Genomic DNA, 27,841 nt, shown 5'->3' with positions numbered 1-27,841 from the left:
GACAATCCTGCCCATCTGTCACCCACAGTACTTATGATGTTTTCCTTTAAGAAGACAAGCTTGAGATACGGGGCCTCACACTGAGGCACTGCCAGAAAAAGGGGGCAGGAAATGGTTGTCTCTGTCCTCAGACCACAAGACGTAAGCATCTGTCTGTCCTAAGTATATACTGTCAATAAGAGAAGGGTGATTTTCTAAGGGAGACTGGCACACTCTTTTCCCCAAAGCCTCAAGGGGTCTTCTTGCTACCAGAAACCACGAAAATAAACCCCAAACTACAATAATCACATGGTGGGGAAAGGGAAGGCTTGCCACTGGACCTTACAAATGTCTACCTCGGTGCCTGAACAAAGCCACATTCATTTTCTCTCCGGCCCAGTCCCAGGAAAATGAAAAGACACAGTGGGTCTTATGGGCTCATAATGGAGTCTATGAGTCCCTGGCTGAGAATTTCACTGAGAGGGTATTAACCAGTGGGAGATAAAGACAGGAAGAGCTCATTCATATCTGCCTCTGGTTGGAGACAGGATGGAGGATACTTATCCCAAGTTGGCATTGACCAGAAAGGGACAGGGAGGGCATGCCTTGGAGACAAGGGGCAGTAGGTCTTTGATAGGAAACCCAAGCCTAGCAGATTCACATTAGAGGACTGAGGACAGTCAAGGACATTCTGGGGATGATAATGCATTTGATTTCCTCCATGGGAGATGCCTAGGTGATGAATGCCCTGGGGAATCCCAAGGGCAGGTGGACCTTTGTACTCAAGCCCAGACCGAAACTCAACAGGTACAAAGAAAACACAGCTGTACCCTCAGGGTCTGTCTGGGTATCCCAGGAAGTTCTGAAAACGATTAACAGCTGGGCACACAGGCCCTGATTTGTCTCCTTGCAGAAGGACCAGCTCACAGGGGAGTCCCAGTTCTTGCCGCCTTTCAAGGTTGTGAGCTACATAGTCAAGCATCCAAAAGATTTTCATGATTCAACCTCTAACTGATGCAGAAGGAGAAAGAATTTCCTCTGCGAAGACACAGACAGGACAAGACTGAGCCTGAATACCAAGGTCAATGGAAAGCAAACCAATGCTGTTTGTATGTTTAAAACAATTCTTTTTTTAAAAGGGGCAGCTTTTCATTAATTTTAGTGATAACAATAGCAAGTTATTTTTTCTAGCAGTGTAAGTATTCTTTAATAGAAAGTCAGTAGCTTCCTAAATAAAAGAAGCTATATGAAAAAAAAAGAAGCTATATCTTTTTAAAAAATTGTACCATTCAAAGGGCAGGGGTTATAACTCAGTGGTCGGCTGCTTGCCTTGCATGTATGAGGCCCTAGGGTCAATTCCTAGTACTGAAAAAAACAAACACATACCAAAAGAAAAAGATAGTCTATTAAATGTTTAATTCTACTAAATTAAATTTCTATTGTCAGGCTTGGTTGCATTTTCTCCTTTCTAAATTTTGATTTTTCTACAATGAAATACTATTACTACTGTGATTTTAAAAAGTCAGTATAGTACATTTTTGTTTGTTTCAGTGGATCTCATGTTTCAAACTCACTATTTAATCAAGGATAACCTTGAATTTCTGATCCCCTTCCCACAAGTGCTAGGATTACAGGCATGCACTAAAATACCCAGACAAGTACATAGTTTTAAATTAAAAAAAACATTAGTCCTATGGTTAACCAGTAAGATGTCAAGGACCAACTCCCCCTGCCCCCATAACTGGTTTTCTGGCCACAGGATTGTATTTGGGGTTATAAAGATGCTTTGGAGCTAGATCGAGGTGGTGGTTGTTCAACAGACTATATGTTTTGTTTTCTTGTTTTTGTTTTTCGAGACAAGGTTTCTCTGTGTAGTTTTGGTGCCTATCCTGGATCTCGCTCTGTAGATCAGGCAGGCTTCAAACTCACAGAGATCCACCAGGCTCAGCCTCCCCAGTGCTGGATTAAAGGTGTGCGCCGCCACCACCCGGCTTCAACAGCCTATATGTACTATCCATTGCTAGACTGTTCTCTGTGCACGTGGGCGTTCATGCGTGCGTGCATGCGTGCGTGTGTGTGTGTGTGTGTGTGTGTGTGTGTGTGCGTGTGCGTGCGCGTGTGCGTGTGTGTGCGTGCGCATGAAGGTGGACACCAGAGGACAACATTGGGTGGTATTCCTCAGATGCCATACGCCTTGTTTTTTGAGGAAGGATCTCTCAGTGGCCTGGAGCTCACTGATTTGTCGGGCTGCCTGGCTAGTCAGCCCTAGCACTCCACCCGTCTCCAGTGTTACATCTGGGCTTTCCCACTGTCGGGATTGCTGATATACCTCCATGTCGAGCTTTTTGATGTGCATGCCGGGGGCTCGAACTCGGGTCCACAAGCACTTCACTGACTGAGCTATTTTCCCAGCTCTCATTGTGCTTTTTGAGACAGGCCTTTGCTATGTAGCTCAGGCCTGTCTGGGTCTCATAACTTTGCTGCTTCTACCTCCCAAATGCTGGTGACAGGTGTGGACCACCATACCCAGTTTCAAAATGGCTAATTTTACATTCCATGAATCTCATGTCAGTTTTAAAACGTGTAAACCCCTGCTAACTGGCCCCCACCCTCAGAAAACCTAGCTGCCTAGTTCCTCTGACACACCAGGGTACATTACCTTCTCCATGCAGCAGTGATGGGTCTAAGAGCTCCATCATGTACTCGATCTCAGTGTCCAATTCAAGCATGTCACACTGGGCTATGACATAGGTCAGCACAGGCAAGAAGTCATCCGCACCATACATCCTCCCTAGGATCAGGAAGAGAGGGCAAAGTAGGATATTTTTATCAATGTGTCTTTTTTTTCACATCCTATTTGCTGCTATTATTAGCCACCAAGGAGTCATGCTGGGGAAATGTGCTACTTATAAACAGGCGTAGGAGTTTCTGGAATTCTACCTACGTGGCCCTAGACTCTTCCTCTACTGTTTACTGAGACCAGCCCTTGCTCACAGTCTCAGAATGAATGCCTATGGGACAGTCAACCCAGTTCAGATTTTCTTCCCCTTTTTAAGATTTATACACTAGAACAAAGTGCCTGTGTTTTAAACTGTTAGCAAGGCATGATATAAACCCTTAATAAAATCTTTCCTTGGGCTAACACTTTCTAGCTCACTGATCACAAATGTAATGACAGATCAAACTTAAACCAGGAAAAAAAATTTGCTCTCTGCTCAATGTTCATTTAATTTAATTTATTTGAATGTGTGTTGATGATAGCACCTGATTAATAGCAATATATAGTAAACAAACAAACAAACAAAACAGTCCTTATTTCTCATGTTCTTTGCAATGGTGATTCTTTTTCGTTTGTTTGTTTGTTTGTTTTTTCAAGACAGGTTTCTCTGTGTAGTTTTGGTGCCTGTCCTGGATCTCGCTCTGTAGACCAGGCTGGCCTCGAACTCAGAGATCTGCCTGGCTCTGCCTCCCGCGGTCTGGAATTAAAGGTGTGCGCCACCACCACCCGGTTGCAACGGTGGTTCTTAACTATGGTTACTTTGCTGACCAAGAGAACATATACAGTGTCTGGAAACATTTTTCAGATCACAGCTGGAAGGCGAGAGTGTGAACAGTATCCAGGAGGCCGCTCGGCTTCCCCACAGGAAGCAGGACAGCCCCCACAATGAAGTTGATCATGACTGAACCGTCACTAGTGTGCAGGTGGAGACAGTGCTTCAGAACGATGCAATGCTGAGTAGGTATTATTCTGGAAAATTTTATAAATGATCTCATGAACTATAGAGATATGTGCTTCAAATTTCAGAGGCCCTGTCTAGCCACAGACTGGCAATAGTTTATGGGCTCTGGTGTGTGTGTGTGTGTGTGTGTGTGTGTGTGTGTGTGTGTGTGTGTGTGTGTGTATGTGTGTGTATACATGCACAAGTGTGTGCATGCATGTAGGGGCCAGAGGTTGACATTAGTTAGGTATCTTCCTCAATTGCTCTTTTTTGTATTTACTGAGGCAGAGTCTCTCCTGAACCCAGAGTTCACCTATTTGGCTATTCTAGCTATTCACATTACCACGGGGATCCTGTCTCTGTCTCCTGGTGTGGGACTGTGGGTAGGCTACCACACACATCTACGCAGCATTTCTGTGGATGCTGGGAATCTGAACTCTGGTCCTTATGCTTGCCTGACAAAGGCTTTGCCTGGGGAACCATCTCCCTGGTCCCAAGAGCTCAGAGGTTAAGGTCCTCACTCAGCAGTCTGCAGTGCACACACATTCCTGTCTAACCCAGCAATGGGTAACAGAGTCCGTGGCTTCTCTACTAAGGCAATTTTTCTCAGGAAAAAGTTGATAATTGCCCGCTGTATTACAGGAAGCTCTCTGAAGGCCAGAACAGGGTGGATTCGGTCACTAACCATGAATCATGGGGTACTTCTGCATCTTTAGGAAAGAGCCTGGGGAAATCTGAGGACTTATTTCCTACTTTGTAATTCTTTGATGAGTTCTGATCGCAATGCTTCAGCCCATACTAAAGAACTGACTAATGCAGTCTCACTTTTACCTAACACTCCAGATTTCTCATACACGTGCTGTAGATTATCAGCATAAACCCTCATGGACCCGCGTGTGGTAGAGGTTCTCACTAATATTCTCATTGCACTTGGGGTTCAGATTGAGCTGCCTCACATAATTCTCAGTTATGAAGGAGAGGGTCCATATGTAAAAACAGATGTGGAAACTGCAGGACAGAAGATTAAGGCAGCCGAAGTCCCCCAGTAAAGAAACACCTTCACAGAGGGAGGGCAACACAGTCATAAGCACTACATCGCACTAACGCTGTTATTTACGTCAGCACTGTAGGCAACTCTTACTTTGTCCTTATCTGAGACCACTGACTGAGATGGCTCTGTTGCACAAGACTCATTTGACAAATTCCACCAGCGGCACTTACATTTCTATAGGCTGATAGAGGAAATTGAGAGACGGAAGGGAGGGGACACTGGGGCTCGATTGGAGGTCTGGACACAGTGACAGGCTGCCTCACCTGAGTTGTTCTCCATGACAGTGTAGATGAGCTTGCAGACCCGAAGCAGAAGCATGACTTTCTTCTCTGGCGAATACATCTTCTGCATGGTCATGAATTTCACTTTGATTTTCTCCAGGTCCACCAAGTCAGGGGTCGGGGCAAAGACCCCCAGCTCCTGTGGGTTTCTCTGGCGCACGAGTTGCAGGTTTTCCTTGAGTTGTTTCCACGAGCCGTCAGCCGTGTGGAAGTCCTTCAGCATGGCCTCCACATGGCCCTTGAGGGGCTTCAAGATACATTTGTGCATGGCCTTCTCCAACACCACATCTGCCAGAGAAAACGCAGCTACTGTGACCATTGTCTGAAGAGAGAATTGCAACTGGCGCTCTCTCGGGATGCACATCTGTGACTCCCTACAGCCTTCAGAGGAGAAGGCAAACATGTCATCAGGATATTTAACACGCAACAGACTACACACAGAACCACCAGGACTCACAGGCCAGGAAAAGTGACCTTTCCCTGATCATACCTTCCTTACCCACAATCAATAAAACAAGCAGGTTTATTTTAATCTCCCTACATACAAGTAATTATTTCAGAAGACCTTCTTCTGACCCAGGTGTTCTACTGTCCTTTCCTGTTAATATGTTAGCTTACAGGATTTTCTTCCTTTTTAAAAAATGCATGTGTGTGCATTCGTGTATGTGAGAGGGAGAGAGTGGATACATACTATGGCAAGAACATGGCAGTCAGAGGACTACTGCAGGCATCCAGTCTCATCTCATACCGTATTTGAGGCAGGGTCTCCTCTTTGTCGTGGTCCACTGCTGTGTACATCAGGCTAGCTGGTTTACAAGCTACAGGGTTTCTAAAACTGAAGGTGTGATCTTGGATTGGATTTGGAACCAAACATCTCATCTCATTTGCAACAGGGGACACCAGTGGGGCGTTCGGTGAGATCTGAATACAGCCTGCAGCTTTGGTAACTGCGTAAACACAGCATCAATATTGTTTTTTCAAGTTTGATAACTATACCACAGTTTGCAATAGATAGCTTTGATTTTAGGAAACACAATGAAAATTGGGGCAAAGGGGACATAATGGTTCAGAAACAAGGAAGGGGTGTGTGTGTGTGTGTGTGTGTGTGTGTGTGTGTGTGTGTGTGAACAATGAGAAAGAAGAACAAAGGGACTGTGACAAAGGGCTAACACTAGGGAATCTGGGTGGATGCGGGACATTTCTTTGTATTATTTGTGCAATTTTCCTGTAAGTCTGATACTATTTCAAAATGAAAAGTTGAAACATTTAAATTTCTATGGAGTTATGAAAACCTTTACATGTGGGTGGAGTTACTTTTTCCTTCTTTGAAATAGTTTCCATTGCTGATACTAAAATGGACAGTAATATAAATCTGTGTTTCTAGGCTGAAGAGAATTTGCACAATGATAAATTCTCTGCTTTTTCAGTGCCAACTTTTTCATCTAACATGCTGCAGTTCTCATCAATTCCACCTGAGTCGTACTGTGGTGACTAACTGATATATGACACTAATGTGGTTCCATTTTGCAAGTGCACGGATCCACTTATTTCTAAGACTGGAAAGAGTTGGGTTCTTTCTCTGGCCTCTGGAATTCTTGATATTGGGTTAGGTCATATTGAATTCAGATTACTGTCTATTATTAGAAGTCTGGGGGGTGGAGAATAATCTAAGTCAGATGTACAAATCATGAACAACTTGACTGTACCTCAAAGTCAGAACTGAATCTAGAGGTTAATGCTGATCCCACAGTGACCAGATTTCCTCAGCCTAGGTTTTCTTTGTTCCTCCACTTCCACACTCTATCTTTTTTTAAAGATCAAAATAGATGCACAAGGGGTTAATAGAAAGAAGAAAAGCAGAACAACACTCTCACTTCACATGAGACATTAAACAGGTCACTTGGTTTGCATTGGTTGTGTTAATAAGCTTGTGTGACTTCATAGCTTCTTTGACTATCCTCCATGATCATTAACATAAAAAAATCAATAACAGCAACTGAGTGCTTAGATGAGCTAAGCCCTATGCAAATACTTCACTTAATAGTAATCTAATCCTTGCAGCAGCTCCTTACTTTTACATTACTATGCAAATTTTAATGATACTATGCATATTTACAGATGATGAAGCAGAAGTCCATAAATGACTTGCTTGAGGAGACAGTGACTACTTGGAACAAGCACTTAGACAGCTTTTCAAGGTAAATCATCTCTATTTTTTCTCTCTCTCTCCCTTTTGGTGTGCTAGGGATCAAACTCAGGGCCTTGAGCATATTAAGCAAGTATTCTACCACTGAGTGGTACTCTCCTCCAGCCCCTAAGTAAGTGATCTCTTATTTTAAATTTCAAGACTTTGTAAGCCCTAACCAATTTGTTTATCTCATTCAAGGGTTCTGAAAGCAGCATTCACGAATATCACTCATCTTGGTAGAACAGGTCTCCAAAGAAGTGGATGGGTCATGCCAATCATTAGTTAGGAATGCATATAAATGTTTGGAGCAGTGCTTTTCATTATTGCTCCAAACTGGAAAGAATCCAAAACCTAGTTCAACATAATGGCTGTATGGGATATATTCACACTGTAGTGTACTACAATGGGTCTCAGACAATGGGACACATTCATTCAGTGAGGAAGCACACTGCTCCACATGCAGTATGGGTGAAACTCCAGATGCCACACTGGGTGTGAAAGAGACATGATAAGCAAATCTCCCATAGTCTTTCATCTCTATAAAGTCTAACACATAGCCTGCCTATGGTGTCAGAACTCAGGTTGGCAGTTGTCCGTGGGAAGGAACCGAGGGTCACAGGGCCACTTTGGTGTATGTGACAAAGATGAAGAAGTTCTGCTTCTAGATTTAGGGGGTCCTACTTGAGTGTCCATATACTAGACTCAATGCTTAAGACTAGTGCACTTTATGTATGCAAATACCCAAGTGCGGTGGAGTAATCCTTTGGTATACCGTGAAGATGCATTGCTCTCCTTGGTTTAATAAATAGCCAGCTGGCCAATAGCTAGGCAGGAAGAGGTTAGGTGGGAGAGTCAGACTGAGAGAACTCTGGGAAGAAGAAGAGTAGAGTTGCCAGCTAGATGCAGAGGGAACAGGAAGTGTGGAAAATGAGGTAACAAGCCATGAGTCACGTAACAACATGTAAATTAGTAGAAATTGGTTAATTTAAGTTATAAGAGCTAGTTTAAGCTATCAGCAGAGCATTTATAGTTAATAATAAGTCTCTGGGTTGTTATTTGGGAGCTGGCTGGTAGTACAGAAACTCCAACCAAAACACACGTAGACAGAAGACAATTTAAGACCAGCATGGGGCTTTTACCTGGAATTCTCAGAACAATGTGTAACTTCAGAATGAGCCCAGTCACTTCTGTACCCAAGAGTTACACAAACCATCTCCAAAATGTGCTGGGCTGTTCACAGAGGGTGAGGACAATGGAGGGTTTCATGCCCAGCCAATTGAGTAGGTTCCCTCTTCCATTCTTTTATCTAAATGGCCAGGGACCAGTGCTGGCCTTGGTGTGGTAGGACCGTGGGAATCTGTTAGGATAAGCCCATTTTCTTAAAACACAAAAGTGAAAATAATTCCTGGTATTGAAATGGAGGGGAAACTTGAATCAACCCTCTTATTTCACTTGATTCTAGCTAGTAGCCTTGGCTGTTCTGGGAGTTACTATGTAGACCAAGCTTGCTCCAAACTCACATCAGTCTTCCTCCCTCAGCTTTTATGGTTGGCTGACTCTTTGTTCATTTTAGAAGTCACTCAGGCCAGGCGGTGGTGATGCACACCTTTAATCCCAGCACTCGGGAGGCAGAGCCAGGCGGATCTCTGTGAGTTCAAGGGCAGCTTGGTCTACAGAGCTAGATCCAGGACAGGCACCAAAACTATACAGAGAAACCCTGTCTCAAAAAACAAAAAAAAAAAAAAAAAAAAAAAAAGAAGTCACTTGGGGTAGAAAGCTTGTAAGAGACCAGAGCATCTGCCTAGAGATAGTGTCTTCTTAAAAAAAAAAAAAAAAAGACACAGAATAGAGGTAAGTATGATGGAGGAAATGGTGGCTCTTAGAGGACTTGGAGAAAATTCTCTAACAATTAATAAAACGATTATATTAAAAAAGAAGTCACTCAGCTATGTAGCAGAGAAACAGGCCTCTGCTAGCTTCACAATGGATAACATGACGAAGTGCGGTCACTTGGGTGCAACTTTTGACCTTGTTTTCAGGAATCTGAAATTTGTCTAGGAGTTTGTCCAATTTGTGTCTAGCTCAACTCGGTTGAAACCAGTGACTCATTACCTGGGCATGCCAGGTGTTTGATGGGCGACCGTTCGCTCTCAGCACAGCTGCTGTTTTCTGTGTAGGTGACCATCTACTTCCTTTTCCTTGTCTGTAAACACCTCTCCCGACAGCTCAGAGCACCCTGTTCATACGTACCCCAAGCCCTTTCTAGCCTCCCACAGGTGGGGTTGAGACTTGGGACTTTCCATCTCCTCATAGTTGGCAATCCAGTGAGCAAACTCTTGTGCCAAGCACAGTGGCATCAGACACACATGTGGTGTGCAGAGAAGGTGATGTTTGTCAACAGTGCTAGGTAGTTTTTCCAGGTTTTGTTTGTTTGTTTATTCTTTTTTAAAGACCACACTTTAAAACTAGGACTGATCTCTTCGGTTTGTTTTCTGGACATGTATTCTTACTGACCACCCCTATTAAATCCTCAATAAAGAATGGTGGGAAGGCCGGGCGGTGGTGGCGCACGCCTTTAATCCCAGCACTCGGGAGGCAGAGCCAGGTGGATCTCTGTGAGTTCGAGGCCAGCCTGGACTACCAAGTGAGTCCCAGGAAAGGCGCAAAGCTACACAGAGAAACCCTGTCTCGAAAAACCAAAAAAAAAAAAAAAAAAAAAAAAAAAGAATGGTGGGAAGGTTTGAAATAAAAAGAAGGACCAATGACCCCACTGAGTGACCCCCACTGCTTCTCTCCAACAAGAAACTCAAGCTTCTGCTCTTAAGCAAGAGAGAAAAATTATTTGAGGAACATAAGAAATGGGACCTTTGAGAATGAGGGCTAGCTCAGACCAAAACCAAAACCAAATGGCCGCAGCGCTCACACTTCTGAAGATTACCAATTTTGCTCCTTTCTGCTGCTTTTCCGTCATATCTGGTTGCTTTAACTCCAACACAAGAAACCCAAATCTTTTCAACTAAGAATAGCAACACTATCCTAGCCATCTTGGGTCCACCAACTCTTCAAATCCTTAAACAAACCCCATACAAGGAGGACTATGATACAATCACTTCACACAGGAAGAAATCCATGCCATGCAGCAAGCAAGAGGGAAAGCCAGGATTCCAACCCCAAACACCTGCTTCAGGGCTTCTAGCTAGGAAGTCAGCTGCACTCTGTCAACAGAGAGCACATGCCACGGAAGAGTGCAAATACTCCTTCATGGACAAGGGGTAGGTGACTGCTGCAGGATGCTCTGTATGTTAAATGTGTTGCTCTGATTGGTCAATAAATAAAACACTGATTGGCCAGTAGCCAGGCAGGAAGTATAGGCGGGACAAGGAGAGAGGAGAATTCTGGGAAGTGGAAGGCTGAGGCAGAGAGACGCTGCCAGCCACCGCCATGACAAGCGAGATGTAAGGTACCAGTAAGCCACGACCACGTGTCAACTTATAGACTAATAGAAATGAGTTAATTTAAGATATAAGAACAGTTAGCAAGAAGCCTGCCGCGGCCATACAGTTTATAAGTAATATAAGTCTCTGTGTGTTTACTTGGTTGGGTCTGAGCAGCTGTGGGACTGGCGGGTGAGAGAGATTTGTCCTGACCATGGGTCAGGCAGGAAAACTGTAGCTACAGGTGACTGCTCTTCCTGATGCTCATTAAATTTTCCTTCTATTTTTCCAGTAACAAGAAAATACTAGAACAGCCAGGCTTGATGGCACACGCCTTTAATCCCAGCACTTGGGAGGCAAAGACTGGTGGATCTCTGTGACTCTGAGGCTAGTCTGGTCTACATAGAGAGTTCCAGGACAGTTGGGGCTAGAGAAATCCTGGGCCTTCCACTGTGTAAAAAGCTGACAGTGAGTTTACACTTCTTTTTTTTTTTTTCATGCACTAACATACATGTGCATACACGTTATCAGCAGCCAAGCTGAGACCTCATATTCAGTGGTCCAGCCTCAGCTCTTCCTGTGACACACCCCAGCAGAGATGTTTCTCTCAGCAGAGTGGGTAGCTGAGGGAAGCAGGATGCTGTTTACAGAGGGTACCAGAGTCAGACATAAAGAATAAATGACCACTTTTTAAATGTGGGGTGGCCTTCCCCTGCCTCAGTTTCCTCATCCGTTAGAGCTGCCTCCAGCTTCACGATGGGACTGCGGAGAGGACTTGGTGAGGTCTCTTGCCATGAGTAGCCAGGGTGCACCTGACACCTACTAAGAACGCTGAAGTTACTGCTTCCCTCCTTGGAACCAATGATGGTGCCTCTGAAAAGAGACCCCAGGTTTAACGATTCAGGTCAGGGCTTTTGTTTTGCTTTCCAGTATGAATTGTGGGTAGATTAAGAGCCCTCTGGTTTCCAGAGTCACCTTTCCTGGCTTGGGTACTCACATCTGCTAACTCCTCCCCTTTGGTTCAAAGATTGAGGATCCAAGGCTTTCTAGCCGTGCTTCAGTTCCTCTAGAGTTTCAACACAGCCTCATTCTATTCCTGTCTAACAGCCCCGGAAAGCACAGCGAGCTGGATATCTTGAGTGGTCCTGTAGCCATCACAGCAGGGCAACTACAAGAGGAAAAAAGCCCCAGCCCTGCTTCAGATGAGAAAACATGGCATAGGCAGGGGCTAGGAGAATACCCAGGCCTCCTGCTAAGTGTCGCAGGAAGGGTGGGTTCAAGCCATCCTTAATGGAGGTTTTGATCTGGTGATTGGAGAAGACCAGATTACATCGCTGGGCCTACTTTATTCTGTCTACTCTAGGTCCCGACAGGACCTCTCTCTTTGCTTCTGTGCCTTCTCACAAGCTCCTCCTGGGTCTGCTCTACTTTTTCTAACATGATTCCAATGAAGCTTTCCATTGGCTCATCTCTCATTGCCTCCCTTGTAAGAACCTCGCACCTTGGTGTTCTTTGTTGCCACTGCCAAGACATGGGGCACATTAGATATTTTTCCTTGACAGGAAGTCTTCTGAAAAATCTCACCTTGGGGAGATCACTGGAACTGACCCAGACTCCAGCAGAGATCTTCCAGGTAGCACATATCCCAAGCATTAAACAGAAAATCCTTCCTTTGGGTACTAGCATGAAGATGATGTGTTTCCTTACCTGTGCAGATCACAGACACCTAACTAGTGATGACATCATTGCCAGGTGTGGGATTGTCTCCCCTGAAGCTCTACTGGGATGGCTTGGAACATACATTTGCTGGGGGCATGTCACCCACACACACTTTGTCTCACCAACAATGATGCTTTATCATTTTAAGAAAGGTATTACCAGCCCAATATACTGGTATCAATATACAGATGGCAAGCACTGGCATTGTGAATCACTTACATTTCTTATTTTTAATTATGTATATGCATATATATCTGAGTATGGGTATAGGCACATGAGTGCGGGTACCTGAGGAGCCCAGAAGACGGCATCAGATCCCTTGGACTGGAGTTACAGGAGGTTGTGAACAACCCAAGATGGGTTCTGGGAACTGAACTTGGGTCCACTGAAGGAGTAATGCATGCTTTTAACCACTCTCTCCAGCCTCTCACTTTCAGTTTTGCTCATTTTGGTGAGTTTCAGGGAAGGCCATCATGAAAACATATGGGCTTTATTCATGTATTGTCTTACACAAGGAATCTCTACAGATGATTTCAGTGCCTTCCAGTAAAAGACCAGTTTAAAAAAAAAAAAAGGCAGGGAAGAAAAGGAAGTGAGCCTGGCCTTTGTTCAGACATTGAGCTTGTGAACCTGGGCTGAAGGTCCGACCTGCAGACCACTAAAGGCTCAGCCTGTATACTACCCACTTAGCCTAGACAGTCAACTGAAATTCCTTCTGGGAATAGTGCAGTAGGAAAGCAAACTAATTCTTCTGTGGTGGCCCACAGAGACTATCTAGTAAGCCTTTACTGAGGGTCAGAGAATCTGAGCTTGCTTTACCCAGCAGGATAAGGATATGATTTGGCCATGGGCATGTTTATCAGGTGTTTGGAAGGGTCTACACTTGGCTGAATGGTGTGCTTTGATCTTGCAAGGGGGAAGTCTTTTGCCTCTCCCCTTGTCATGTTATAAAAAAAGCCCTTTTGAATAAACATCTGGGTGGCTGGGTATTGACCCAGGGCCCTCCCGAAGCTATCCTGTGTCTCTGTCTTTCTCCTCATCATCTAGGTCTATCTTTCAACCTAATTTTCCTCATTCCTCTCTCCTCCACCCAAGAACCCTTGGAGAGGCAGAAGCAGGCTGGAGCTGGACTTCTGTAGACTCCCACATTCTTCTAGTCAATCAGTATGAACCTTGGGGCCCCATGAGTCGCTCTTCAGTTTGGGCATAAACTTCTCTTTCTCCTGGTATTTCCTGCCTGAGACGTGGAATTGTCTAGCACAGCAAAGAGCCTAGCACAGACATGCCTTGTTTGTAATGCCATCCCTATTTTCAACCACTGAAGAGGGGTTTTGGGAATGGTAGGACTGGCAGCTCAGTGGGTGGAATATCATGGAGTCAGTGACTCAGAGGTTCTCAGCTACAGGGTGGTGAACCTTCTTGTGGCTGATATAACACAACTGACCCAATTTTGATATTCTGAAGTAAGCATGAAGCCAGACTTGGTGGTGAATGCCTGTAATCCCAGCTACTTGGGAGGTTGAGACACGAAGGTCATAAGTCAAGTCCAACCTGGACAACTTAGTAAGACCTTGTCTCTAAACAGAAAGAAAAATGAAGGCTAAGGGTATAGTTCATGCTTGCCTACTATGTGCCAGGCTCTAGGTTCAATCCTCAGTACCAAGAGGGGGAAAATAAAACTTATTTAGCATTTAAATTAATTTTCAACAATAATATAGTCATTCTTTTCACATTCTAGAAGTGACCACTCTTTCTCCCATGATCTGCTCTTTAACTCTACTGGGAGACCTGGTCCTTTCGAGTGGCAGAGTCACATGACCTAGATTAGAAGTCAAAAGATGCAGGTTTCAATCTCAGTTTGGCACCAGCATCTCTCTGGCCACATGCCTCAGAATGGCTTTTCAAAAAGCCAATAATTAAGGACTTAAATCACGTTGTGAATTTAATACAAATGCTATCAGACACTGGAGCTTGAGCCCGACTTAGACACTCATTAAAAACAACACTTAGAGCCGGGCGGTGGTGGCGCACGCCTTTAATCCCAGCACTCGGGAGGCAGAGCCAGGCGGATCTCTGTGAGTTCAAGGCCAGCCTGGTCTACAGAGCGAGTTCCAGGAAAGGCGCAAAGCTACACAGAGAAACCCTGTCTCGAAAAACCAAAAAAAAAAAAAAAAAAAAAAAAAAAAAAACCAAAAAAACAACACTTAGTCTGCAGCACTTGAGAGGCAGAGGCCACAAGTTTAAGGCCAGCCTCCTCTACACAGTGAGCTCCAGCCTTGTCTACCTAATGAGCTCCAGCCTGGTCTACATAGCAAGTTCTGGGCCAATGGAGATCAGGCCCACCCTACCCCCACCCCCAAAAAGCCCAAACAACAACAAAAAAGAACCTCTATGTAAAACAAAACAAACACCCATTAAAAACAAAAGAAAACCCAACAAGTTCACTCAAAACCAAAAATAAAACAACCCCCAAACCCAAAAACCTTTACTGTAACCTGAACCAAAATAGCAGTGATTGTTTAACTTGGACAAATTACATGTGGCCTTACCTTTTTTTTAAAGGTAGGGTTTCTCACTATGTTGCCTCAGACTCCTGGGCTCAAGTAATCTCAACCTCTTGACTGGCTGGGCCTGTACTCACTCACTCCTGCACCAGGCTCTCAATGTCCTCTTTTTTATAAGTGCTTTATTCTGTGGTATTCAACCACATTTTAGTACCATTTTTTCCAGTAAAACAAATAAGAAACAACAAAGATTAAAAAAAAAAACAACCAAAAAACTTGAGTACATAAATTAATATTGCTCTTTGACAAATGTGGGAAATGAATTTAAGGATGATTCTTCAAAGAATTAAAATGCTCTTGGGAAGAAATCGGGTTTTGGTTTATAGCAATTACAGAAAAAAAATATTGTCTTATTTTTCACTACTAACTGTTAGGAATGTGGAATTGGGTGCTTTGCCACTATTAGTCATCTGTGGTGAACAGTTTATATGAAATAGAGACTCTGAGGGTTGCTACCATTTTCAGAGTTAGAGAATTTTTGCTTTTCTCAAAGCAAGACTTCAAGACAGGAGGATCTCCTAAGGCTGATATCAAGTCAAAGGGAAAAAAGAGTTCTACTAAAATTAAACATTCAATACTGCAACAAGTTTGGCAAAATGGAGATTTTTATTTTTTAAACAAGAAAATCTGGACTCTATCTCATTGGTTGTCAGAGACCAAAGCAAGGATGCGAAAAAGGAATGAATGTTGGGATTAAAGTATTGCCACACCCATCTGTCCTGGTACTTCATAGCATGGGATACAGTTAAGAGTCTAATTCAGCCGGGCGGTGGTGGCGCACGCCTTTAATCCCAGCACTCGGGAGGCAGAGCCAGGCGGATCTCTGTGAGTTCGAGGCCAGCCTGGTCTACAGAGTGAGTTCCAGGAAAGGCGCAAAGCTACACAGAGAAACCCTGTCTCGAAAAACCAAAAAAAAAAAAAAAAAAAAAGAGTCTAATTCACTCTGCTAGCCAGGAACTGACTACAGAGCTTTGCGGAAAGCCTCCAAGTGTGTCCTGTTCTGTCCAAATACTGGCTTGTTCTTCACCTTGGAGAGGTGAAGGTGAGTGACTGTTGTCCAGCAAGGAAGCCCAGTGGTGGGCCTGGAATGAAGGGGGAGAGGTTCACACAGAACCGGTCCATGTGGCACCCTCATTGATTTCATTGTTCAACAGACTGGCCAAGCTGATGCTAGGCAACTCCATGTATTCAAGAACCTCCAAATGGTAGGACTTTGGGATGGAAGTTCTCTAGAGGGACAGTCTCAATAGAATGTAAATGCCCCATGGCAAGACATGACCATCAACAGTAGCAGCTTTTTATTTTGAGACTGACTCACCACATACAATTTACACTTGACTAGAAAGCACTAGAAAGAAGAGCAGAGTCAGCACATGAGCAAGAACTCTTCTCCCAATCCAACTCCTTTGCTCTGAGTAACTTAAGATCCTTGGAAGACAATGGCAGCACCATCTGCATGTAGTGAGGAGATCCTTGTGTGCCTGTTCATGAGGTCACTTTTACCTGTGAATGACCTCTCTAATTCTACTGGGGTTAACTCATGAAATGTCTCCTCCTACTTCCGTGGCTTCAGAATGGATGTTCTGTAAGTATGGGATTTAATTCAAATTCCTGTCTCCTAAGTTCAGTCCTCCAGAGGGAAAGATGGGATGAAATTCTTTTCAAGCAGAGAAACCCAAATGGCATTCTTAAAAAGCCTTCCCAGCACTCACAGACACCTGTTCAGAACAAACTCGAGGCTTGGGATTCTGTAGATAGCATTATAGTATGAGTGCTTCAGAGCAGTGAAGATTCCAGTATTCCTTCCAGGAAGGGAGATGTGGGAATGAGCACACAAACAATAGAGATCAGGAGCTCTGCGCTGCATGCCACTCCCCTACAGGCTCAGGCTCACCCTCTGCCCATAGCTCTACATAACCTGGCCTCTCTCTGAACTGGCAAATGATGGATAATATATGCAGAAATATACTAGTTCTGGAGTTATGAGTCTCAAAAGTGTCACTGTACTAACAAGTCCTTAGTAGGTCACCCAGCCATTCATATAGTGAAATGTAAAACACTGAAAACTGGGTTAAATCAATGTTCTCACCAGAGTCATAATTTAATCACTTCCACATTGAAGGAGACTGGCTTTCTAATAACTCGGATAGCTTCTTCCCCTTGACGCAGTTTCGCAGGCTGACCTCTGCTACAGTAGCCTTCCCCTTACTTTCAAAGTCTGGCGCTTTTCAATGTCCTTTCAAAACACTATGTTTTTCATTCATGAAGCAACAGGAAAAGCTGCCTGCCTTCAGGCAAATGCTAAAAAAAAAAAAAAAAAAAAAAAATACAAAACACCCCAAACCAGTCTGGGCATGGCAGCACACTCTTGTAGTCCCAGCTACTCCTGAAACTGAGTAGAAGGACTGCTGGAAGCCAGACTGTACAAACAGACTAAGCAGTCTAGCTAGACAGACTTCTGACTTAAATAAACAAAACCAACCAACCAAACAAACAAACAGCAAAACCAATACAAAGCAAGACGATATCTCTATAGGTCTTAGCCACAGCAAATGGCCAGTAAACTGTCACAACTCCTCTAACAACAAAAAAGAAACACGAGCAGTAGCTGAGGGGTTACGCTGGCACAACAGGGGCTTGCCACACATGGTGGCTCATGCCTATATCAATCCCAGCACTTAGAAGGCTGAGGCAGGAGGACTCAGAGGGTTCAAGGCTGCTCTGTGCCACATAATACAGCTTCATACCAGTTCAAGTTCTGAACTTGCCAGCTACTAGGGGTGTGGGCTGACATATCACCTGCCTTCCTCCATCCCTCGAGGGATAGATTATATATTTTGACTGGGGTGTATGTAGAGAGGGAGTGGGGAGCACCCACTGAAGGAGCTTGTTCAGGCTGCCCAGCTTGTCTGAGAGACTCTAGAGATGTGGGCTTCCTTTCTCATTAGGAACTCCAATTTTAAAATAAGAATTGCAATTTTCAGGATGCTTTTGGAGAGGATGAGCTTTGAGCTCTAAACACACACACACACACACACACGCACGCACGCACGCACGCACGCACGCACACACACACACACCTCTGACAGGTAACCTTCCCAAGACCTTCTTGTATTGGTGTTAAGACATCAGCAGGGAAGCCCAGGCTGAGGCCCTGTTCCCCAAGGAGCTCCTCCCCTGTGGGCTTGCTAGCGTTGTCTGCAAATGCGGCTGACTCCTGCCAACAGTTTCTGAGCTTCCCCTAGTCCAGGGAGAAAGTGTCTCATTCAGGTAGGGGTCTCTGTGACTATGAATTTGGAGCCGATCTTCAGGAGAGGGAAGACTCTAGGGGAAAAAGGCAACTTCTGTGGACATTTTGCATCCTGAGTAAGTCTCCCGAAGCACTTTCAATTCTGAGACACATCACAAAGACACATTCCTTTCAACTACTCTCTCTGGAGCACCCCAGCTCCTCTAACCACGCCCAAACAACCCTGGGCTAGGTCAGAGCACCACAAGAAAACAAACAGGGCTTTGAGTCTTTTGTGACCAAATCAAAGAGCTGCTCAAATTCAAAGTAGGAGAGAGAGACAAAGAGAGAGAGAGAGAGAGAGAGAGAGAGAGAGAGAGAGAGAGAGAGAGAGAGAAACACATGCTCTACCACACACTGTTTACTACTTTCAACAAACACACCCAATCAGAAAGAAGAAATCTGAGTTTAGCTAAACCATGGAAATGTTTGCAAACTCTTGGCTGTTGCTACCCACTGAATGAAGCTTCTGAAATTAACCTTTTAGAGTCAACCTTCTGAAATCAACACAAAACAAAACAATAATAATAATAAAAAAAACTTGGATACTCTCGCCCTGGAAAAAAAAGACTGCTTGCCAAATTCAACTTTGCCTTGGCAAGCTGCTAACCAAAGTAACTATTAACAATTCAGCCCTTCTGTGAGGTCACAGAGAAAGCATTTCCCCTTGACTCTGGACAGAATGCCTTTCATGTGATCTCCAAAGTATGTCCCTTATTGTTAAGGTACACCTAATAAACTTGTCTTTCCCATTTCTTGTTTATTCCCACACTGTGCCCGATATGGACTCTGTAAGGTGAAAGCCAGCAGTGAGGTTACTCTTGAGGCAAGACAAGGTCCTAGGGTCCCAAGTATTGGTGTGTGCTCTGATTTCTGGCCTGAGGCTTGTACACAGGTGTGTTCTTCCCACCCAGTCTTCACGCTCCTAACATGCTACAAAACAAAACACCCATAGCCTCCCAAAACACAGCAAAAAATACTGTCCACGAGCATGCTGCTTACAGAGAGATGCACACCCAGAAAATGCTCAACAGATGTGTCACACACACACAGAGGCGAGAGCAGGCAGCAGATGGGACCCTGCAAAGTGGTACAAACACTTGTAGCGTGCTGTGTAGCATCTGCCTTAAAAGGGAGATCTTTCCATTCACATCAGGTGGGAGATGGTGTCATTTGTAACTCAGAGTAAACTTTAAAACATCTAACAGGATGCGCCATCTGACAAGGGTTACAGCAGATCTTACATTTGAGGGTGGGGAGAACGGCACTTACCAATTTGGTCTTCTGGGATCAGCGACTCAATAGGGGGGTCCAGTTCGGAGCTCTGAGACAAATAGTTCTTGACCTGGGTCATAAACTGTCGGATGGTCTGCAGCATGTCAGTGCTGGACACATGGCATTCCTTGTTCTCCTTCAGGAAGCTCACGTAGTCCTGCACCAGGCACCCGAAATAGGTGCATTTGTCCCGGGACAGCTCAGCGATCCTGCGGACCATGCGCTTCTCAGGGGTCATGAAAGAGCTGAACACCCCGCTCATCTTTCGCAACTGGGACTTGACGAGCTTGGGCAGCACAAAAGAGCTGTTCCTCTTCTTTTTGGACTTGATGGGAGGTGCCATGGTCTCCTGGTCACTCTCCCCTTCGTAGTCCTCCAGACTGCTGGTGGTGTCAGCCTCGTAGCCATACAGGGGCATGCTCCGGTCGAACTCCAGCGAGTCGGAGGAGGAAGTGGAAAGGCTCATGTCGCTCAGCCTCTGCCTGCCTCCATGGCACGGTGGTGGCTGTGATTCAGAGCCGGGCGGCGGCGCCCTTGTGCAATCCCCGGGGGCGTCCCTAGGCGGGGCTCCACCTGCATGCCCAGCTGTGCCCAGCTCCGGCTCCTCCGGCTCCGGCTCTGGCTCCGGGCTCCGGCTGGGCCGGCAGGCGGTCAAGGTCTTAGTGCTGCCTTCCGATTCCAAAAAAGAAGCCTGCTTCTTCAGCCGGGGTGGAGGAATGGGAGTTGGTTTTGTTCCAAGCAGAGCTACGTTCCCATGTTTGCTATGGTTGACTGTTTCTGGCATGCTCGTCTGGGGTTCAGTCCTGGATAGCCCAGGGCTTGTGTGCAGACTATTAATAGCGGGTGGCGGGGGCCTGGGTGGGGGGGACCGAGGTCTCTCCGTGCCATTCGCGTTGGGAGTCCTTGTGCTCGGCCGCTTTGGGCCTGTGCTGAGGTCCTGGCTGTGCACTTTCAAGAAAAGAGGATTAATAAAACACAAGGCTCCGTTGGTCTGGCTGCACTCCAGCTCCGAAGGCGTCCTGGTTTTTATAGAATGCACTCCATTTATAAGGCAGAGCTGACGCAAGGAGGCAGGACAGATGCCGGCTGAGGAGAGAGGCCTATGGGGAGGTGGGGAGTTTGGGGGTTTGTTGTCAGCTGAGGAGCTCCAAAAATCTGAAAGTCATTATCAGTGAAGACAAGAATGTAAATAGAGTGTACTTGGGCCATTCTTTTACAAGTACACACACACACACACACACACACACACACACACACACACACACACGAGTCTGTAGGGCAACAGAGGCTTAATTTGGGGTCTGCTTTTTTTCCTTTGACACTCCCCCGGCCCCAACCACCCACTTTCACTATGTTCCCTTACTGGAAAGGGCAGAAAGGCAGCCAGGCCCAGGTATAGGCTCACAGGAAAACTCCAGGGCCCTCTCACCTTCAAAGCCTTTGAGAAAGGTTGGCTGAGCCAACAGACAGCTCCAGCCCAGCCCTTCACACAGGTAAGGACAAGGAGAACTGGAATGGATCCAGGATAAGCTCGTAAAGGGCACAGGGCTACTGAGCTTGCTTTTCAAAATCTCACTCAGCCCAGAGAGCACCACCACCCTTTCCAATCAACTCCTCCCGGGTGCCCTCCAAGGAGGCGGCTGCCAGCCAAGGAATTCATCTGGCCTCCAAGTTCCCCTTTATGAGGTAGGATCAGCAGCTGGGCCTGGGGGATGTTACACAATCTTCTTGAGGTTTTACACACTCAGCATTAAAACCCAACCCAGAGGAAAACTGCATTCAAGGGTCCCCTCCCTACAGGGGTGGGATGGGGTGGGGGTGCACTGTGTGTGTGTGTGTGTGTGTGTGTGTGTGTGTGTGTGTGCGCGCGCGCGTGCGCACGCGTGTGCATGCATGCGTGAGAGAGAGTTTCTAGATAGGTTCTAGACACCTAGGTATGAAGTTTTAAAAATCTCAAACTTCCATTCAAAGAGTGTGGTCTGATTGTCAACCTATCCAAAGACCGAATTCTTAAAATCTTAAAAGAAATTCCCTTTTCCATCTAGGAGGAAAATACTTAACTGAAGTTGAACCCATGCTTTGACTTTATCCCAGTGCTCTGCCTGAGCACTGGGATAAAGTCAAAGCAGGTGAACTGTGTGTATTGGTTCATTGTCAGCCACACTCTGGCAGGATTGTGGGGCTTTGGGGGAAATCGGCAAACAGGCAGACTGTGGAAGTAAGTGCCAGCTGCCAGAGTGAGGACCTTTGGTGGGATGAGGGACATGGCCCACAGCAGCAGGGTGGGAGCTGAGTAAGAGAGAAGAGAGACAGATGTCAGTGAGATGACATCATCACTCCTCACAGCACCAGAGTGTCACCGGTGTCTGTGTGCCACTCAAGATAAGAGCCATGGATGTGAATGCTGACCTCACTGGACCTCTCTTTCTGTTAGTGCCCCAGCAAGATGCCACAGAAAGACAAGACCCTGGCAGGTCTCGTGCTGGGCTGTCTATATCTGGAGAGCCTTAATAGTTTGAAGGGACAAGCTAGGAGATTTATGGGTTACCCAGGCACACTTAGCCCCAGTATTTGAGAGTGGGATGAACATTTGACTTGGGTAAAGAATCCCAGAAGGTGTGACTCAAGGACCTCAGGGTTCTGAGAGCTGCATTTTGCCATGGAAGTGGGATTCTTTTTAATTACAAGTGAGTTTGATGTAGCAATGGAGCCATGGGCAGCCCCACAGGGATACTACTTGGATTCACTTTAAGATGGACCCAGGCAGGGGTACCCACTTACTTAGTCCCAGCTGGGCTAGTTCTTCAAGCTGAGACTCCGTCTTGGCTGTTGAAATAGCATAAGGCAACTTCAAGGTGAATGGTAGAACATCCCTAATATAAAGAAAAAAGAAAGAGAATGTTTGTAATTATATGGCTGGTGACTCTCTCGTGCATTCATTTTCATTCTAGAGATGTTTCATATTAAGCTGTCTACAACATAGCAAGTTGACACCATACCACATCCAACCAGAGCTCTCTCTTCTGGCAACTCTCATCTGCATTATAACATTGGGGATGAGCCAAGACACAAGGCTGCCTGATTGAATCTGTGCCAAGGGTCAAGGTTCCCTGCTGAGTAGCACTGAGTGTGTGGAGTTCATATCAGGGTGTCTGACTATGCTGGTAGGCCCATCACCCCTCTAAAGCAGCATGTCCCACTTAGCTAGATGCCCATCTTTTTTTTTTTTTGGTTTTTCGAGACAGGGTTTCTCTGTGTAGCTTTGCGCCTTTTCCTGGAACTCACTTGGTAGACCAGGCTGGCCTTGAACTCACAGAGATCCGCCTGGCTCTGCCTCCCGAGTGCTGGGATTAAAGGCATGCGCCACCAACGCCCGGCCTAGATGCCCATCTTAATGTTGGGCTCTCACTCTCTAGACAGGAATGTTCAGTCCTTAATCCCCACTATCTTACAGAGAGCGGTGCTCAGCAAATATCTGCTGGTCTCAAATACAGTTTCATTGTGCCATTTTCCAAGTGGAGATCACTCATGTGACCCCTGTGTGCTAGAGATGAAAGTCCCTATGTGTTTTGGGACTGGTGTACCTAACCTGGATATACACAGGGATCCCTGGAGAGCTCATATTACACACTGCATACTTAGATTCAGGAGGTCTGGATGGAACTCTTAGGCCATGAATGCCACTTGCCACTGGAACAATCTTTGAAGGCAAGTTTCAGGTGCCTCGTGCCAATAACTGCTAAAGAGGGTGGTACCATGTGCTGATAAGCCATTTGCAGAGGGGCTCCAGAGAGCAACAAGCCTACTAGGAAAGCGCCAAGCTGACATCAGGATCCAGCACAATCAGGGCATAGTCTTCTGGGGCAAATGCATGGGCCATGGTGTGTTTCTTAGGAAGGGTACAGGCAGATGGAATAAACAGTGGTTCATTTTCATATGCAAGGCTGAGAACCAAGCTCTAAAAACTCGGAACATTAGCCCAGGGCTCAGCATAAACCGCTGCCCAGGAGAAAGTCATATTCAATGACAATGGTGACCTGAACAAAAAGATGTGGTCATTTTTTTTTTTTTTTGGTATTGGTTTTGGCCTTAGTGGGGAAAAATAATTATCCACTCCTCCCCTCCACAAATGTTTACTATCATTTACAATAAACAGACATTGTTCTGGGTCAGGAACAAAAGCTGAGTTCCTGCTAGAAAGGAGCATCATGCCAATGAACATCAACAGGATATAAACAAGTAAGCCATGGATAGAATTTATGGGAAGGGTCACAAGCCATGGAGAAACATGCATGAGGAGGAAATAAAGACTCTTTGAAACCCGCAGGTGTGGCGGTCCACACCTGTAATCTTGGCACTGTCCCTGATAGGGAGGCTTAAGCAGGAGATTAGAAGTTCCAGGCCAGCTGGGGCTACACAGCAAATTTCAGAACAGCCAGCCTCAAAAATAAAATAATAAATAAAATATAAGAGGGCCAGCAGTGAGTCGGCTCGGTGAATAAAGGTTCTTGTCGTGCAAACCTGGCCACCGGAGCTTGATCCCTGGAACCCATGGAAAGGTGAAGAGGGAGCACCAGCACGCCCCCTGTCACAAAACACACACATGCACGCGTGTGCACACACACACACACACACACACACACACACACACACACGCATGCGCACGCATGCACTCGCACTTGCACATACACACACTTATAAAAAACACTTAAGCCAGACAAAGAGTACTTGAAGGTGATTTTGGCCCAGGCCAGGATTCCTCAATAGTTATTCAGTTATAACTATGGTCTAGGGGCTTGGGAGACAGCTCAGTAGTTAAAGCACTTGCCTCACAAGCCCGAGGAACCTCAGAACCCATGTACATGCCGGGTGGACGAGGTGACCCCTGTAATACCAGCCTCATAAGGAAGAGGTAAGGGACTGCTAGAGCAAGCTGACTAGAGAATAGTCATATTGCTGAGCTCTGGGTTTGACCGAGAGACCCTGCCTCAATGAATAGGTGGAAGTGCCATTGAGGGTGATTCCTGACACCAACCTCAGGCCTCCATGTGCACACACACACATGAAATTAGAAAAAGATGTATCCAGTGAGTAAATCACACAGGGAAGACAATTCCAAGGTGTGGGAGCAGTATGTGAAAAGGGCCTGGGATGGGGAGGGTCTGGCACATGTGGAGAACAGAAAGTGGGTCATTGTGGCTAGGGTGGAGTTGGTGAGAGACAGATGTGGAAGCTTCTGCCTCTATTTTGTCATCAAAAAATGTCTTGAAAATTTCTGTTGAAGAAAATCATATACCAAATTATCCTGTTGTTTATGGTAAGATTGGACAACATTCTGGAATGAACTAGATCAAATCTGGATGACTGGAGAATCTTGGGACCCTTAAAGCTGTTGACAGTCAATGAAAAAGCTGCAGAGTCAATGGAAATAACAAAGCATGGGTGTCGTAACACCTGATAGCGTCACCAAAGCTCTACCATGCTCTCATGTGAAGTCAGGAGGCTGCTTCTCCTGAGGGTGTCAAGCCCTGGTCAACTTCTGCTTCCACGAGGCCTTCAGACCTCACCTAAGACTGTGAACACCTTCTGTGTCCTGGCAGGGACTGTGATCCTGACTCTAATCTGAAGTGGAGGCTAATGGGAACGGAATGTTATAACATCAAAGTGTATCACAAACCCACATTTGTAAGACCACACTCAGTCCATTCAAGCCTATTTTCTTTATCCAATGTGGAGAAAAGTAGCACATAACAAAACCAACCTATGCTTATTTTAAGTTTTTACCTAGCTCAGCATGCTACCCAGAGTTTAAACATCATCTGACTGGCTTGGGCGTTCTTAATGACATAGGACAGGAAGCTATACCTGACATTCATTAATAGATGGTTGTAGGTTTTGACTTATTAAGACAATTAAGATGTTGTATATGAGCCGCCTCACACTGTGCCAGCCAGGAGTACCCAGCATCTCCACACACACACATGCACACACACACACACACACACACACACACACTTCCTTCATTTTATATATATATATAAAATATATATATATATATATATATATATATATATATATATATATATATATATATAAATTTAAAAAAGGAGCCTTGGTGTTAAAGTTTGTACATAACAAACAAAATAGAGCCAACACCTTAATACAGAACTTTCTCCCAAGAGTTTCAGTACATGCACGATCTAGATTTACTTGATCTTTGCTCTGTATGTTCTGTTTCTAAAGAGGGAGAGACTAACATTGTTCAGCAGCTACTGCTGCAATGCAGCAAGCATGTGAACCCCTGCTGCAATGCAGCAAGCATGTGAACCCCTGTGGGGCCTGCTGACCATGCTGGGAAGAAGCTCTCATGTCCCTCATTCATCGACATCAGGATCATGCAACCACACTGACTGGTGCAGTCCTTGATGTACCCCGTAGAACTCATGGCAGCAAAGCTGGGATTGGAACCAGCTGTGCTGAAACTCAGGCGTGTGTAGTTGGCAGAATAGAGTGGGGAAATGTGGGCTTTGGCATCAAGGTAAGAATGGATTCAAATTCTCTGTGTGCCTGTCTCTCTCCCTCCCTCCCTCCCTCCCTCCCTCCCCCCCCCAACCTATGTGTGTGTGTGTGTGTGTGTGTGTGTGTGTGTGTGTGTGTGTGTGTGTGTGTGTAATTAGTTTCTCAAGACAGGGTTGTCTATGTGACCCAAGCTGGCCTGGAACTCTCAATCTTCCTTCTTTAGCTTCTTGGGTGCTGGGGCTACAGGTGTGTTCTATACTTGCTAGTTTTGTTTTTTTAGATTTATTTCTTTTCCTTGTATGTATGAGTGTTTTGCCTGCATGTATGTCTCATACCACATGTATGCCTGGTACCCCTCAGAGACCAGAAGAGTATGTCAGATCACCTGGGACTGGAGTTACAGTTGTGAGCTGAGACTCGAACCCCAGTCCTCTAGAAGAACAGCCAGTGCTCTTCCCTACTGAGCAATTTCTCCAAGCCCCTATAACTGCTGGGTTTTGATTATATGGTGGTAAGGTAAGCAAGCACCTCACTCCTGTATTTCTAATTCACAAGGCTGCCAGAAGGGCTAGGGATAATGTGCCTGTCACAAATATGGAAGACTCCAGTTACTGTTTCAATATTAAAAAGTGTGGTCCAAGCCCAGGAGCAGTATCGCCATCACCTGGGGGCTTGTTGAGGATGCAGAATGTGGCACAGCCCAGATCCCCTGAACTCAGTTCTGCCTCTCAACAGGGTTACACGTGATTCTGGGGCACAACTGTGCTGGAAAGGCGGCTGGTTCTCTATACTGTGTTGACAACCCCCAAGCAACAGGGAGCTCTGTGGTGCTGCTGACCAATGGCACTCATTACTTCTATTCCCAACTGTGCTTTTCATTGAGCTGATCCAACACGACAAATGAGGTGCCCGCTAACTATGGATACTCTTGTCCATATATACTTGACACGCTCTGTGTGGGAACCCCCCGTAGTCTCTGTGATGAATTCTCTACTAGCCACCAGGTAGAGGATTTCAGAAATACTTTGGTAACACGGCTCCTGTCACTCACGGATGACCACGAATGCCAATGAGGAGCGTTAGGGAAGAAATCAAACCGTCAAGTGCCTTGGCATTTTGAGAAAAGAAAAAAAAAAGACTCTCCGGCCCCTTTACTTAAAAAATGATGCTGCTGGGCTCTTCCTGTAAGCACCTCAAGTGAGTGCTGTGCTCAGTAATTTGCCAATGGCCTTCATCTACTTTATGACCTTTAATCACCAGCCTGACCTGCTTGGAGTGTGGAGGACAGAGATGGAATCTTCTCTGTGTAGTTGCCAAGTATTTGTGGGGGGAAGGCTCTTTCCCCAGTAGCACAATTACCAGGAGGCAAAGTTGGAAGGTGAGCTGCCAGCCGGCTTCACCTCCAGCTGACATGTCAGCCCTGACATCATCTCTACCTGGTTGGCTTTAGACTAGACCAGGTGTGGTGTCCTGGGTGGGTGGGGGGACTAAGGGAAGGGTGGGCGCTTCTGGGGATGGTCTTCTGACTCTGGGCAACACATTTCCGTTAAACTTTTAAAGATGGGGATTGCAATTTGTCATATTTTCGGGGTGCTATTGGTATTTATTTTATCCGGGCGCTACTGGAATTTAGTGATTTAGTGGTGCTGGGGAATTTAGATAATCTCATTTCCCGAGATAGTGCCTCACACAGAATGGAACCATTCTGGATCCCTAAAGTCTTTCTTTAGAGGTATTTTGTGCACAATTTTAATATAATCCTGAATAGTCAGGATATAATTACATGGGGAAAAAAAAAAGATTTGTACTTCGATCTAAACCTT

General features: G+C 45.5%; 1 protein-coding gene across 6 annotated transcripts in view; it reads right to left on the bottom strand.

The window, feature by feature from the left end:
• The window catches only part of Rin2 (Ras and Rab interactor 2), a 212,056-nt gene that overhangs the window by 7,864 nt on the left and 176,351 nt on the right, over positions 1-27,841 (bottom strand). For all 6 annotated transcript variants that reach the window (XM_052724316.1, XM_052724314.1, XM_052724315.1 and 3 more), the window contains 4 exons: positions 22,281-22,372; positions 19,497-20,654; positions 5,013-5,318; positions 2,639-2,770 (listed from right to left, as the gene is read on the bottom strand). In XM_052724316.1, coding sequence (XP_052580276.1) covers positions 2,639-2,770; positions 5,013-5,318; positions 19,497-20,654; positions 22,281-22,372 — 1,688 coding nt within the window. The remainder of the gene's footprint in view (positions 1-2,638; positions 2,771-5,012; positions 5,319-19,496; positions 20,655-22,280; positions 22,373-27,841) is intronic.

The sequence above is a fragment of the Peromyscus californicus genome, unplaced genomic scaffold, assembly GCF_007827085.1.
Source record: "Peromyscus californicus insignis strain IS unplaced genomic scaffold, ASM782708v3 Scaffold_7__1_contigs__length_154581171, whole genome shotgun sequence".
Classification (NCBI taxonomy): domain Eukaryota; kingdom Metazoa; phylum Chordata; class Mammalia; order Rodentia; family Cricetidae; genus Peromyscus; species Peromyscus californicus.
The sequence above is the reverse complement of the archived record's forward strand: the minus strand, read 5'-3'. Positions and strand labels throughout refer to the sequence as shown.